At 48.1% G+C, this 15450-nt stretch overlaps 1 protein-coding gene and 1 long non-coding RNA gene across 4 annotated transcripts in view; one reads left to right on the top strand and one right to left on the bottom strand.

Moving 5' to 3' along the window:
- The window catches only part of AMHR2 (anti-Mullerian hormone receptor type 2), a 1032826-nt gene that overhangs the window by 314172 nt on the left and 703204 nt on the right, over positions 1-15450 (bottom strand). The window contains exon 5 of the mRNA XM_069653310.1: positions 14622-14855. Within this exon, the coding sequence (XP_069509411.1) occupies positions 14622-14855 (234 nt within the window). The remainder of the gene's footprint in view (positions 1-14621; positions 14856-15450) is intronic.
- LOC138582214 (uncharacterized) overlaps positions 1-15450 on the top strand; it is a 145735-nt gene that overhangs the window by 127748 nt on the left and 2537 nt on the right. The gene's annotated exons all lie outside the window — the stretch shown is intronic.

The following is a 15450-nucleotide window of genomic DNA, read 5'->3' on the forward strand; positions in this document are numbered from 1 at the left end:
TTAAAGAATCTGCCCGGACCCTGCTCATCAAAATTAAGGAGTATTTTGAATGTAATGATAATGGAGAAGTGGGCACGGCCAAGATCTGTAAGGCCTTCAAGGCTACAATCAGGGGGGAGTTGATAAAGACAGGGGCTACAATAAAAGAGTTTGGATGAGGTAGGAGGAGGACCTGAGACGTAAGATTGTCAGAGGGGGTGTGTCACGACTGCTAGCAGCTGGCGAGTCTGGCGGCGTTGGAAACTCCGACGCCATTAGACTGTTCCGTCACGTTTCCTCGAAACTCTATTCCGCGGTCTAGTCTTTTTCCAACATGGCCGCCCGTCGAGTATTTCACCATTCTTTACTCGGCGGCCCCTTGCGTTGCAACTGTGCTTTCCCGTGTTGCGTGCGCTCCTTTCTGTGAATCCTTCTGCGTTCTTAGTCCGCCTTCGTTTTTCCCTTTGCCCCGCTTCCTATTATCCTTCCTTGCTTCCAGTCTACACGTATACCTTGCCTCTTCTTCCTGGTTCCCTGCCTCTCCACCTTCTTCTACGTTCTGCTCGTTTGTGGCAGTATGTTTTGCATCATCACACCCGTCTTTGGAGTGCTCCTCTGGAGATATCTGCTTCAGTATCGGCAATTTACCTCTCATCGGATCAGCCTATCGACAGTCCTCTTCAGGTGAGGAGGAGGAAGGGACACTGGGGGTGCGCAGTAATTCTAGCAGTGAGGAGGACATAGCAGATTCTGTGGTCAATCCAGTTAAAAAGTCTGATAGTCTTGACATATTGCAACGCCAGAGTAAAGACATGGCCATGCCACAGCAATTACAAGAGCTGGTGGCAGCGGTCCAGAACCTCCAGGTTGAAGTCCAGACACCCAAGACCGATAACGCGGCTCTCCAGCAGAGAGTCGCCACTAGAGAACAACAGTCTACATATCTACCCCCTTTACCCCTGGTGTCAGGGAAGTTTGATGGCTCTGAAAGGAAGGTAAAGGAATTTCTAGAAGCCTGCAATATACATTTCACATTCAGACAAAATGCCTTTTCCACGGACCATGCTAAGGTGGGTTTTATGATTACACATTTAATCGGGAACGCCTTGGCATTGGTAACCCCTTTGGTTTCCCAGTCCGATCCAGTCCTACAAGATTACGCTGCTTTTAAAGACCTCCTGAAACAGACCTTTCTTCGGACGGAATGTGCCCACATTGCCAGTGAGGACTTACTGGATGTTCGCCAAGGAAACTCTGACCTACTCACCTACATATCCACCTTCAAGAAATTGGCTACTGAGGCTGGTTGGCAAGAACAAGCCCAGTACACGATTTTCCGCAGGGGGTTGCGGGAAGAGCTTAAAGACGAACTTGCCAGGATTCCTCATCCTGACTCCTTCTCGGATCTACTAGCAGCGGTTCTACGGATTGATTTCCGTTTAACCGAACGAAAGAACGAAAGGAAGAAGAGTCGTAGCTCTACCTCATACCCGGACACTCACACTCCTGCCTCCTCACATGCTACCCAGAATGCCCGAGATGAACCCATGCAAATCGGTACCACCAGACCTCCTTTGACTGCAGAAGAGAAGAAAAGGAGACGAGATGAGAATCTCTGTTTGTATTGCGGTTCGGCAAATCATCTATTGAGGGATTGCCCAGATGTGCCTCCCAGAAGGTCAGGAAACGAACGCCCTCGGTAGTTGGTGGGACAGACTACCCAGGGACTCTCCCTTGTTCCTAGACCACACTCTCGGTAACCTCTGCAAAAACATCCAAAGACCTGCGACTGATAGTAATAGGAATCAAAGTTTGTTTCAGAGATAAAGAGGTCGACACTCAGGCGTTATTGGATTGCGGAGCCGCAGGTAACTTTCTGGACACCCTGTGGGCAGATAAGGTGGGTCTATTCAGAATTGCCAAGAAAGAAGATCAGAAGGTTGAAGGGGTGGACGGTACTCCTTTATGTTCTGGTCTCATAACCCACACCACCGAGATGGTACAAGTCTCTATACAGCAACACAAGGAGCAGATACTGTTTGACATTATCCGTGCTGCTCATTTCCCCGTCATCTTGGGAATCGGTTGGCTTCGGAAGCACAACCCCATGGTGGATTGGACTAACAACCTAAGGAGCTTTCACTCCAAGTACTGCCAAAGGGAGTGTTTACTGGAACCATTACATGAAACCGTTAAGACGGTAAGCGCTACGGAGAAGAGTTCCATTCATTGTATTCCAGGTTGTTTTTCTGAATACTCGGAAGTATTTCAGGAACAGGTACCCATTGCACTTCCTCCGCATATACCGGAGGACTGTAGTATTGACCTGGTCCCTCAGGCTTTGGTTCCTTTCGGACGGATGTATCCCCTATCTTTGTCAGAAAAGGCTGTACTCAGGCGTTACCTCGATGACAATCTAGCTAATGGACTAATCTGCTCTTCTAAATCACCTGCAGGAGCCTCGTTGTTTTTTATCCCCAAGCGAGACAGCAAGGAGTTGAGGCCGTGCATCGACTACAGGGGACTTAAAGTGACCATCAAGGACCGCTATCCGATGCCCATCATCTCTGAAATTTTGGAAGCTGTCCAAGGCTCAGTAGTCTTCACCAAGCTCGATCTGCGGAATGCCTACCATCTACTTCGGATCAGAGCGGGGGACGAATGGAAGACGGCTTTTCGCACACCCTACGGCCTGTATGAATATCAGGTGATGCCATTTGGCCTGGTTAATGCATCTTCAATCTTCCAGAGGTTCATGGACCGTTTGTTTTCGGATCTATTGGGACAAAACACAGTAGTCTACTTGGATGATATCCTAGTGTATTCCCGCAATCAGGAAGACCATATCCCCCAAGTTAAAGAGGTTTTACACAGATTACAACAACACCACCTTTTGGTAAAGCCGGAGAAATGTACCTTTGCCCAGTCCTCCTTGTCCTATCTGGGATTTATTCTATCTGAGCAAGGAATCACCATGGATCCCAAAAAGGTCGAAGCCATACTAGACTGGCCGTCACCCACCTCCATCAAAGAAATCCAATGTTTCTTGGGACTTGCAAATTTCTATAGGAAGTTTATTCCAGAGTTCTCACAACTTACTCTTCCCATTACTTCCTTGTTAAAGAAATCTTCCAGACCTTTTATTTGGTCAGTAGAAGCCGAGAACAGCTTTCTCAGCTTGAAACAGAGTTTTTGTTCAGCACCTATTCTTAAGCAGCCAAATCAACTAAGACCCTTTTTCCTGGAGACCGATGCTTCAGCAGCGCTGTAGGTGCCGTTCTCCTTCAATCTGACCAAGGCCGGGAACATCCTGTGGCTTACTATTCAAAGACTTTGACCCCAAGTCAACTGAACTATTCTGTCATTGAACGGGAACTTCTTGCCATGAAACTGGCTTGCCTTGAGTGGAGACATCTACTCCAAGGGAGTCTTCATCCCTTCCAAATACATACAGATCATAAGAATCTACAAATCCTCAAACAACAAGAATGTTACAACACCAGACAAGCCAGATGGGCTCACTTCTTTGCTCAATTCGATTTTTCCATAACCTACATACCTGGTACCCAGAACCAGATTGCGGATGCATTGTCCCGCCGAGACGACACTAACTCGACCTACAGGAAGGAGATGATGTTCCCACACACCCGAATTATCACCTTGCTGTCCTCCTTTATGCAGGAAGTGAGAGAAGCCTCTCTGAATGGGTCAACACTGGATACTAGTAGACTGCCAGTCAGCTGTAAAGATGGTCTATGCTTTGTCCAAGGAAGACTCTTCTTGCCCACCCAAACACTCCGCCAACAGGTTCATCGAATGTGCCATGACTCTAAAACCGCCGGACATCGAGGGATACAAGGAACGCTGGAATTACTTAAATGTTCTTTCCACTGGCCAAACATTAAGACAGATACACAGACCTACGTACAATCGTGTTTAATGTGTCAGCAGAACAAGCATTCCACCCAAAGACCATTGGGATTATTACACCAAGATCCAATCCCTTTGGGTCCCTGGAAGTCCATCTCTACCGACTTCATCGTTGAATTGCCTAGTTCCCAGGGTTGTACATGCATTATGGTCCCTGTGGACTCTTATTCCAAACTAGCTAATTTTTCTCCGCTGTCCAAGTTACCGGCAGCCTCCGTCATGGCGGAAGTCTTTCTCAAAGATATTTTTCGGCTACACGGCTTGCCCCAGAAGATTGTGTTGGATCGAGGTACCCAATACACCTCCCGATTCTGGGAGGCCTTGTGTAAACTTTTGGGCATGGAGAGAGCCCTTTCATCAGGATTTCATCCCCAAACAAACGCCAAACCAAAAGGCTCAATGGAACATTGGTACAGTATCTGAGATGCTTTGTAAATCAACAACAAGACAACTGGGTAGCCCTACTTCCTACCGCTGAGTTCGCGTACAATAATGCGGTACATTCCGCTACGGGTCTCAGCCCCTTTTATTGTACGTATGGTTTCCACCCTCGATCCATCATACCTACCATCTGGAAAGAGACCAACATCCCGTCTTTGGAGACTACACTCAAACAGCTTAAGGAAGCTCATGAAACGGCTAAACAAAGCCTACAGGAGGCCAGCAGACGGTATTAGAAGCAATCAGATAAACATCGGAGTCAAGTGCCTACTTGGGTTACAGGCACAAAGGTTTCGCTGTCCACAAGGTTCTTGCCCCGTTGGGTTCGCCCTTCCAAACTATCTCCCAGGTACATCGGACCATTTGAAATAGAGTCCAGAGTCAATACAGTTGCCTACCGATTAAAGTTGCCAAAGACCCTCAGACGGATCCATCCGGTATTTCATTCATCTCTCTTACGCTCTTTTGTACCTGATACCAGGAAGCAAATTTCGCCCAAGTTAATGATCCAGCCCACTTCTGCCTTGGATGAATACGAAGTCTCCCAAATCCGTGACTCTCCATACCATCGAGGGCGCCTTGAGTAGCTAATACACTGGAAAGGCTATACCTCCTCAGAGGATACTTGGGAACCACAGACTCAGGTCCATGCCCCCCGACTTCTACTCCGGTTTCACAGACTTCATCTAGGTAAACCGGGAGGAAGGGGTCTTCGACGGGGGCATAATGTCACGACTGCTGGCAGCTGCCGAGTCTGGCGGAGGTGGAAACTCTGACGCCATTAGACTGTTCCGCCACGTTTCCTCAAAACGCTATTCCGCGGTCTAGTCTTTTTCCAACATGGCTGCCTGTCGAGTATTTCACCATTCGTTACTCGGCGGCCCCTTGCGTTGCAACTGTGCTTTCCCGTGTTGCGTGCGCTCCTTTCTGCGAATCCTTCTGCGGTCTTAGTCCGCCTTCGTTTTTCCCTTTCCCCCGCTTCCTATTATCCTTCCTTGCTTCCAGTCTACCCGTATACCTTGCCTCTTCTTCCTGGTTCCCTGCCTCTCCACCTTCTTCTACGTTCTGCTTGTTTGTGGCAGTGTGTTTTGCATCATCACACCCGTCTTTGGAGTGCTCCTCCGGAGATATATGCTTCAGTATCGGAAAGTTACGTCTCACCGGATCAGCATATCGTCAGTCCTCTTCGGTGCATCGTGGGGGGTTTTGATGCCCTAGTGGCTTTTTCCCCTGAAACATATCTGGCTGTCGCAGAGAGGAGTCATTGTGAATTTCTCTATTAGGGTCACAGTGGCTTCCTTTCGAGGCAGACCGTATCTGCTCACAAAGAAGAAGACTCCAGCGCGACACCCCCGAAGAAAGAAGCTGAACTATTCTACCTCATCAGGTGAGGAGGAGGAAGGGACACTGGGGGTGCGCAGTAATTCTAGCAGTGAGGAGGACATAGCAGATTCCGTGGTCAATCCAGTTAAAAAGTCTGATAGTCTTGACAGGGTGCCTCTGGGTGTCCAGGATCCAGAACAGGTAGGGAAGCAGCTAGAATACAAGTCACAGCTTAAGGAGTTAATGTTGCACAATACAGAAAAGAAATTAATCTTCCTGATGCAAAAATACTATGAGAAGGGTGATCAGGCGGACAAGATCTTGGCATGGAAGTTGAGGTAGGCCCAGAAGAGTAAGTAAGATGGTGGACATTATTAAGACAGAGGATGGGGTATCTCACTATGATACAGAGGGTATCAGGGCTCAGTTTAAGCAGTATTATGAGCGGTTATATACATCGGAATATGACAGTCATGGATTGCACATTTCCAAATTCCTTGCCCCCTGCTGATTCCGGGGCTTTCAGGAGACCAGGGCTTTCCACTGGACAAACTGATCACCGAAGAGGAGGTGATTCGGGCGATTAAATCGATGAAAATGAGAACTACCCCCGGGGACCAAGGAAGGTAAGAACCTGACACAGTGCTCCTCCTACTGATTCTAGCGAAAATGCTCGGGAATAGATTAGAGGGTCTCCTCCCCTCCCTGCTCCATGTAAACCAGGTGAGCTTTGTTAGAGGTCGGCAGGGTTCGAATAATGTTCGGAAAACCATCGACCTGATACATTGGACGCAGGGTCTAAGTTGAAAAGGGCAACGGCAGTTTCCCCTTTGTCGTCCCTCCAGGTCTCACTGCCTTTCTCCTCCGTTTGAACTGCTGGTTTGGTGTAGCTGTTTACTCGTGCATTCGGCATTGCTCATATTGTGCTCTCATGCTCTGCCTTTTATCCTTGTGGGGAAGGTGTTACGCTCACCTGGCTCCCACAGAGGTGTCGATCTGACCTGGACAGCTGTGGTCTCCACCAATGTGACGCGTAGGGCCAGGATGACGGGCTGGACTGGCCCACCTAGCTTCGTTTGCTTGGCCCGTAGGAATAGTCTTCTGTAAATGGAGAAAGGGAATTAACCACCCATGGGGTTGAGCGTAAATCCCCCCACCCCCGCTGTTCTCCCCACAGATCACCTTTGATGTCACCTCTTATAGTCTCACCTGATGGTTTGAAAAGATGAGCTCTCCATCCTGCATTGAGCGCAGGGGCGCGTTGATAACCAGTTGCTTCACTGGCTCGAAGGAATTGGTGAGTTCCAGAACAATATTGACTCCGAAAAAGAATGTAGTTTGTGAGAGTTCACATGTCTGACTTTCACTCTTGTCCAATTCCTTGCAGTTTGCAGCTTGACCCCAGCGTAGAGTTCCTCGTGGTAGCTGACGAAGTTCAGGTAAGGATTTGGCTTATCCTACACAGTTCAATAAAATAAGGCCAGAATGTAACCTGTGGCTTGCTCCCTTATTCAGGTGTGGAGAGAAAATATGAAGTTCGGGAAATAATGCCTCCGGTGGTAAAATTAGGTAAGTCTATTGTGGTGAGAAGAGTTCCCCTTGTTTGTCCCTTCGTCTCACCTTGTTGTCCTTTTGTTCCCCTTAGGGGCCGGTGTACTGCGAGGATGCAATGGAGACCGCGCCGACCCGTGAAGAGGAATAGTACCCCAGGCGGTAATGAGGTAAGTATATGGGGGTAGTTACTATTGCCTCTGTTTATTCCCTTGGCTCACCTTTGCTGTTCTTGTGTTCCCCTTAGGTGCCAGAGTGCGGCGGGAATGTGCAGAAGGATGCGGTGGATCGCGAGGATGCTGCGAAGGCCGGTGAGTTCAGCGCGGCGCTGCAGCAGGCGAGGCGGCACGCGTAAAATGCTTCTTTCTTCCAGCTCGGAGGTGCAGTGGATCTGGAATTCAGCTAAGGATCGAAGGTTTTGCTCTTATTCTAACCTCTTCTCCTTCTGTTCCTTCCTTTTTCTAGGAGCTACAGACTCGAGGCAGGCATGGCAGAAGACTGGATGCAGGCTTGCAGACATGGTGAGCGTCACGCTGCTGGATGCAGAATAACGCGAAGCGTGTGCTGCTCTTCGGGTGTGGTTTAAATAGCCTCCAAAGTAGTCCCAGGTAAGTATTCCTCCCCAGCCCCACCCGAGTAAAAAATAGTCCCTAGGTAAAATAGTCCCTTCCAAGCCTCATTTGGCTTGGAGCTCTGCAGCATGATCTGCATCAGGTAAGCTTGCAGCATGGTCTGCATCAGGTAAGTTTTATTCTATGAGCCTGGCGCCTATGGTGCCAGGACTGACACTCCATATGAGCATGGCGCCATAGGTGCCAGGACCACACCCAAACAGCCCCTAGCAGGGGTTTTTGGGCTTGCTCAAAGTAACTTGATGCCTGCTTCCGGGGTTGCTGGACCTGGTCTGGTTCCCCGGGGGTAGGCATCATGACAGCACTCCCCCTCAAGGCCCCTCCTAAAGTCGTTCTTCCCCGTGGTTTTGGTTTGTCTGGGAACTTTCGGTGGAATCTTTTCACCAATCGAGGTGCATGCACGTGGTCACTAGGTTCCCAAGACCTTTCCTGTGGTCCGTAACCCTTCCAGTCGATTAAATAAAAAAGTTTTGACTTCACCATCTTGGAGTCCAGGATGTTCTTAACTTCAAATTCGGGTTCCACGTCTATAAGGATGGGGTTTGGTGGCTTGGTTAGTCTTGTCCCTGGTTGCACTGGCTTCAAAAGTGACACATGAAAGACGGGGTGAATTCGCATATTAGCAGGTGAGTCCAACTTGACAGCCACCGGGTTGATAATGGCCTTAATAGAGTAAGGTCCCAAATATCTAGGCTTAAAGGTCCGCGTTCCTTTGAGAGGAATGTTTTTTGTGGCCAACCATACTTGGTCCCCTATCTGGTACTGTGGAGTATCACTTCTATGCCGATCAGCATCTTTCTTATATTTCTCCTTCGCCTGTTTTAAATGTGCAGTTCCCTCCTTAAAGGCTTGTGTAATCGTAGCGTGTAGATGGTCCACTGCAGGCATTTCTAAGTGTTGGGGTGAGTCAAGGTCTGAGGTTCGAGGGTGGTGCCCATATAGGGTATAAAAGGGGCTTTGTCCAGTTCCAGAATGTACTGAATTATTGTATGCATATTCGGCGATCCAAAGAATGTCCTTCCAATTACTCTCAGTCGGATGTAACATACAACGCAGGTATTGTTCAAGAGTCTGGTTGGTCCTCTCCGTTTCACCATCGGTCTGGGGGTGGTGACTGGTCGATAATCTCACGTCAATTTGCACCAATTGACAGCATTTCTTCCAAAAATGTGAAATGAATTGACTGCCCCGGTCAGAGACCAACACGGACGGAAATCCATGTATGCGAACAATGTTTTCGAGGAATTCTTTGGCCAGGATTGAGGCTGAAGGTAGTCCTTTTAAAGGAATAAAGTGGGCCATCTTGGAAAAAAGATCCACAATAACTAGAATGGTGTTAAACCCATTACAAGGAGGTAGATCGGTAATAAAGTCTAACGATAAGCTGTGCCATGGTGTAGGCAGAATGTCTAAAGGTTGTAAGAGTCCAGCTGGTTTGTTCTTTTGACTTTTGTTTTGGGCGCAAATGCCACAAGACATCACAAATGATTTAATATCCTTTCACCAGGTGGGCCACCAGAATTGTCTTTTAATTTTAGCTTCAGTTTTTGCAATACCTGGGTGCCCCTCCATTAGGGTATCCTGATAACGGGAAATGACTAGCTCTTGTAGTTCCTTGTGTGGCAGAAATAGCTGCCCTTGGTAATAAGGCAGATCATTGGTGACAGAGCAGTCCGGGCCTTTCTTTACCCAGTCCTGCAGGGCTGTAGGATCAAAGAGTTGCTGGATCTTTAACTGAATGTCCTCTAGTGCCTATAGAGTAGTCATGCCAAGAATCCTTTGTTTGGAAATTATAGGTACTGGTTCTGGGTTCACTTCTGCCTCTCCCATCCCTATTCAGGATAAGACGTCTGCTTTACCATTCTTACAACCTGGTCGATAGGTTATCACGAAATTGAACTCGGCAAAGAACAATGCCCATCGGAGTTGACGTGACGATTGGGCCTTGGCTGTTTTTAAATACTGTAAGTTCCGGTGATCAGTGATCACAATAATGGGATGCCTGGCACCGAGAAGATAGTGCTGCCAAGCCTTGAAGGCGGATTTAATGGCTAATAACTCCTTGTCGGTAACCGCATAGTTTAAATTGGGTGCCGAGAACTTTCTGGACCAAAATGCTACTGGGTGAAGCTGGCCAGTTACAGGGTCCTTTTGAGACAGGACAGCTCCCATGGCTAGACTGGATGCATCAGTTTCCACTATGTATGGAAGTTCAGGACGCGGATGCTTTAGCACAGGTGCAGACGTGAATTTCGCTTTCAGCTCTTGGAAGGCATTTTCAGCTTCTTCAGTCCACATAAAGCGTTTATTTTTTCGCAAGAGTGCTGTGATGGGATGTACGGCATGTGAAAAATCTGGGATGAATCTGCGGTAGAAATTGTCAAAGCCGAGCATGCTTTGTACTCCTTTAACTGAACTTGGTGATGGCCAGTTAAGGATTACGTCCACCTTTCGTGAGTCCATTCGGACTCCCTTTGGGGTCAGGATAAACCAAAGAAATTAAACTTCTGTGGCATGAAAAACACATTTTTCTAGTTTTGCATATAGTTTGTGCTGGCGCAATTTCTCAAGGACTGTTCGGACGTGCTTCACATGGTCAGATTCTGAAGAGGAGTATACTAGAATATCATCGATATACACGACAACACAAACGTCAATGAGTTCACGAAGGACATCGTTCATGAAGTATTGGAAGGCTGTTGGTGCATTGCACAACCCGAAAGGCATCACCTGGTATTCGAATAACCCATACTTAGTGCGGAAAGCAGTCTTCCATTCGTCGCCCTCTTTTACACGTACCAGATGGTATGCCCCCGGAGATCTAATTTAGTGTATATACAAGCGTCCTTCACTTGGTCTAGTAGTTCAGGGATCAGAGGCAACGGGTATCGGTTCTTAACAGTTATCTGGTTCAATGCGAGGTAGTCTATGCACGTTCTGAGGTCACCCTCCTTTTTGGGCACGAAGAACAAAGCTGAAGATGCAGGGGACTTGGATGCGCGAATAAAGCCATTGGCAAGGTACTGGTCTAAGTATTGTCGTAGGTGAAGGTTCTCAGGTTCCGTAAGGGCATAGATCCTGCTACAAGGGGGTTGTGCACCGGGTATGAGATCGATTTGACAATCGTACGATCTGTGAGGAGGTAAGGTGTTTGCCTGTTCCTTTTGGAAGACATCCTGGAATTCTTGGTATTCTGGAGGTAGTTGCATGACTGCTGTGGTTACTGTGGCCAGGCCTACGTTCTGATTTTTCTGTGGGTAACAGGTTTGTGCACAATCCGGGAAGGTTATTCTCTTCTCTCGCCAATCAATACAAGGATTATGTGTTTCCAACCAAGGTATCCCAGTATTATTTGGAACTGTGGGGCTTTGATTAGATCAAACACAATAGTCTCTCGATGCCCATCCTGACCCAATAGTGTCATCTCTGCGGTGGAATGAGTTACAGGCCCAGAGGCAATTTCAGTTCCATCGACTGTGGTGATGACATCTGAGGTGGTTTTTCGGCAGAGAGGTAGATTCATCCTGGAAGCCAATTCATAGACCACATAGTTTCCTATGGCCCGCTATCAATGTATGCCCTTACTGCGTGCATACGCGATGGCTGCCCTGGATCTACGAGGGCCATTGGTATGATGAAATGCAAGGTCTGAGTATCCTTCTTCTAGCTCGGCAAGCGGACCTCTACGCTTGTCGGGCGTGGTCGTTTCCCGAGTGAGACTCCATATGGCTTTTATCAGCAGCTCCTACCACCTTCTTGGGTGGTTGTAGAGGGCAATCCCGTAGAAAATGTCCAGAAGTTCCACAATATAGACACAATTGCATTTGCCATCTCCTTTCTCTTTCCTTCTGGGTTAAGGGTACTTTAACCCCTACGATTTGCATGGGTTCTGAAGCATCTGCTCCTTTGGGGTTAGCGTGGGTTTTGACCAACACCCGATTCTCAAACTTGGCTCGATCAGCCTTTCTGTTCTGAAGTCTGTGATCTAACTGGACCACTAAGTCTATATATTCAGCACAGTCTTGAGGTGGGTTCACGACTTGAGCCAAGACATCCTTGAGTTCTCCTCGAAGCCCTCGATGAAATAACGTGATTCGTTTTACCTCAGGCCATCCAGTTTCCACTATTAACCTATTAAAGGTCACGATGTAGGATAGAAGGTCCTGGTTACCCTGTCGTAGGGACAAAAGTTTGTTATCCAGGGCCTGTCCTTGGGAGTGCCAGGCAAATAGTCTTTCCATGCTAGTTTGAAAGCCCTGAAAATCCCAAAGAATTGGGTCATCCTCAGTAACTAGTGGAATTGACCAATCAGCTGCACTGCCGCTGAGATATGACAATACAAAGGCTACCTTGGCTTGATCGTTTGGGAAGGCTCCAGGTCTGCATAAAAAGTGCAAGCGGCATTGGTTCATAAACACGGCGAACCTTTTGGGATCTCCGGCAGAGCGTTCGGGTGGGGCTAATGGAATATTTCTTGGTAGGTTTATTTGCACAGGGTTACTCGATAACACAGGAGCTGGATTTCCCACGGAACCAGGTAGGGGTGCTTGTCCAGCCTGGCTTTGCAATAGTTGCCTAGCATGGTCATCAGTTCGCTCCTTTGACAAAATCAGTTCTCTCCTAAGAGCATTGGTTTCTTGACGGGCGGAATGCACTTCAGCCCTCCGTTACCCTAGTAATTGGGCCAATTGGTCAGTCTCTGAGGTATCCATAACGCCCGGGTGGGAATTTGTGGGTAGGCTTTGCGTTCTGTTACGCTCACCTGGTTCCCACAGAGGCGTCGATCTGAACTGGACAGCGGAGGTCTCCACCAATGTGACGCCTAGGGCCGAGATGACGGACTGGACTGGCCCACCTAGCTTCGTTTGCTTGCCCCGTAGGAACAGTCTTCTGTAAATGGAGAAAGGGAATTAAGCACCCGTGGGGATGAGCGTAAATCCCCCCACCCCCGCTATTCTCCCCACAGATCACCTTTGATGTCCCCTCTTATAGTCTCACCTGATGTTTTGAAAAGATGAGCTTTCCATCCTGCATTGAGCGCAGGGGTGCGTTGATAACCAGTTGCTTCATTGGCTCGAAGGAATTGGTGAGTTCCAGAACAATATTGACTCCGAAAAGTATGTAGTTTGTGAGAGTTCACATGTCTGACTTTCACTCTTGTCCGATTCCTTGCAGTTTGCAGCTTGACCCCAGCGTAGAGTTCCTCATGGTAGCTGACGAAGTTCAGGTAAGGATTTGGCTTATCCTACACAGTTCAATAAAATAAGGCCAGAATGTAACCTGTGGCTTGCTCCCTTATTCAGGTGTGGAGAGAAAATATGAAGTTCGGGGAATAGTGCCTCCGGTGGTAAAATTAGGTAAGTCTGTTGTGGTGAGAAGAGTTCCCCTTGTTTGTCCCTTCGTCTCACCTTGTTGTCCTTTTGTTCCCCTTAGGGGCCGGGGTACGGCGAGGATGCAATGGAGACCGCACCGACCCGTGAAGAGGAATATTACCCCTGGGGGTAGTTACTATTGCCTCTGTTTATTCCCTTGGCTCACCTTTGCTGTTCTTGTGTTCCCCTTAGGTGCCAGAGTACGGCGGGAACGTGCAGAAGGATGTGGTGGATCGTGAGGATTCTGCGAAGGCCGGTGAGTTCAGCGCGGCTCTGTAGCAGGCGAGCTGCAGAATGCTTCTTTCTTCCAGCTCGAAGGCACGGTGGATCTGGAATTCAGGTAAGGATCGAAGGTTTTGCTCTTATTCTAACCTCTTCTCCTTCTGTTCCTCCCTTTTTCTAGGAGCTGCAGACTCGAGACGGGCGTGGCAGAAGACTGGATGCAGGCTTGCAGACACAGTGAGCGTCACGCTGCTGGATGCAGAATAACGCGAAGCGTGTGCTGCTCTTCGGGCGTGGTTTAAATAGCCTCCAAAGTAGTCCCAGATAAGTATTCCTTCCCAGCCCCACTCGAGTAAAAAAAAGTCCCTAGGTAAAATAGTTCCTTCCAAGCCTCCTTTGGCTTGGAGCTCTGCAGCATGGTCTGCATCAGGTAAGCTTGCAGCATGGTCTGCATCAGGTAAATTTTACTCTATGAGGACTGACTCTCCATATGAGCCTGGCGCCATAGGCGCCAGGACCGCACCCAAACAGCCCCTAGCAGGGGTTTTTGGGCTTGCTCAAAAAGTAACTTGATGCCTGCTTCCGGGGTTGCTGGACCTGGTCTGGTTCCCCGGGGGTAGGCATCATGACAGAAGGTAAAGAGCTGTCAGGTGTGTGTGGTTATTGTCAATTGGCTGACTCTGCCTGACCCATGCGTTGGGACATGTCAGGTAAACGGCTCTGGTGTTAGTTCGTTGTCTGTTACGGTGTAAGAAAGGGTTTGTGTCGGAAAAGGGGAGCGGGAGTAGAGCTTCTAAGTATCCTACAGGGTAGGATGGGGGAAAAAGTGTTACAAGGAAGGGGGTGCCGCGTCTCAACCTTCGGTGTCCCACTTCCACTCCCCAAAGACCCCTCATCCAGGTGATCCTCCCCCACTGGTCCACCTCATGAACTGGATCTAATAGAGATGGCTGTGCCCTGTCCACTTGGATGACAGATCTCTGGGGACTAGCGGGTGAGACACCTTCAGGTTTCTCACATAAGGTTGGCACCAATCTCAAATTATCTCAATTATCTTGTTAGTACCCTGGTTCTCACACTGTCCCATAGAAAGCAGAGTACAATACTGAAAGTGTGTGCCAACAATAACCCATCCCAAAATGGTACTTAAAATAGGTGCTCAGGTACTCACAGCTGGATGATACTGAAGGATCAGCAAACACAGCTTCTCTTGTTGCTCTGCCCCATCGCATCCGGCAGCAATAAATCGCACAATATTACCATGGTTCATGGGGGTCATACAGCGGAGCACGCTCCACTCGTTTAAATACTTCTTTCTGTAGGAGGCTGGAAAGGACTTAATAGCAACATCCTCCCCCTGGTAAATTCCTATCCGGATCACAGCACAGCTCCCCGTGTGAAGAACCTGCAAATTCAAAGGCCTAAGTGAGTGTCACACTGGCTTAAAATGTACTCTGTAACAGCTTACCATGTAGCGCCCAGCAGTTTGTGTCCCATAACAAAATAAATGGTAGCAATAGACTTGGTGCTATCCAGATATGGAGCGGGATTCTAAATGCCCTTCAGTCAAATATCCAAAATACTAAAATGAAAGAGCACTCCATGTTAGTAAAAGCGAACATTAATATGATGTTATATTCATATTGTAAAGCAAGTAACACCATGTGCCTACAAACCATAAGCATTATGCATAGTAAAATGGCAAATCATTAATCTTCAATCTTCATTACAGAAAGTCTTTCTCTTCATCACAATAGTCTTTATTTATATGAGGTGTGTCTACACGCGCACGATATGCAACCAATTCATCTCCCAAGTGGTTTTTAATAACCCCTTACCTGGGTTCAGTAATAAGGTCCAAGAGTTCGTATAGACTACCCAAGCAGTAACTCAGGGAGGATGGGAGAGAACTTGGGACTCTCAAAAGGAAGAGGAGGACTTCTTTAATGAAGATTTAGGTAAGTCTTCCAGCTTTACTGCCCCTCACCACCATTAACCCA

This window comes from Ambystoma mexicanum, chromosome 3q (genome assembly GCF_040938575.1).
Source record: "Ambystoma mexicanum isolate Mex_15411 chromosome 3q, UKY_AmexF1_1, whole genome shotgun sequence".
Classification (NCBI taxonomy): domain Eukaryota; kingdom Metazoa; phylum Chordata; class Amphibia; order Caudata; family Ambystomatidae; genus Ambystoma; species Ambystoma mexicanum.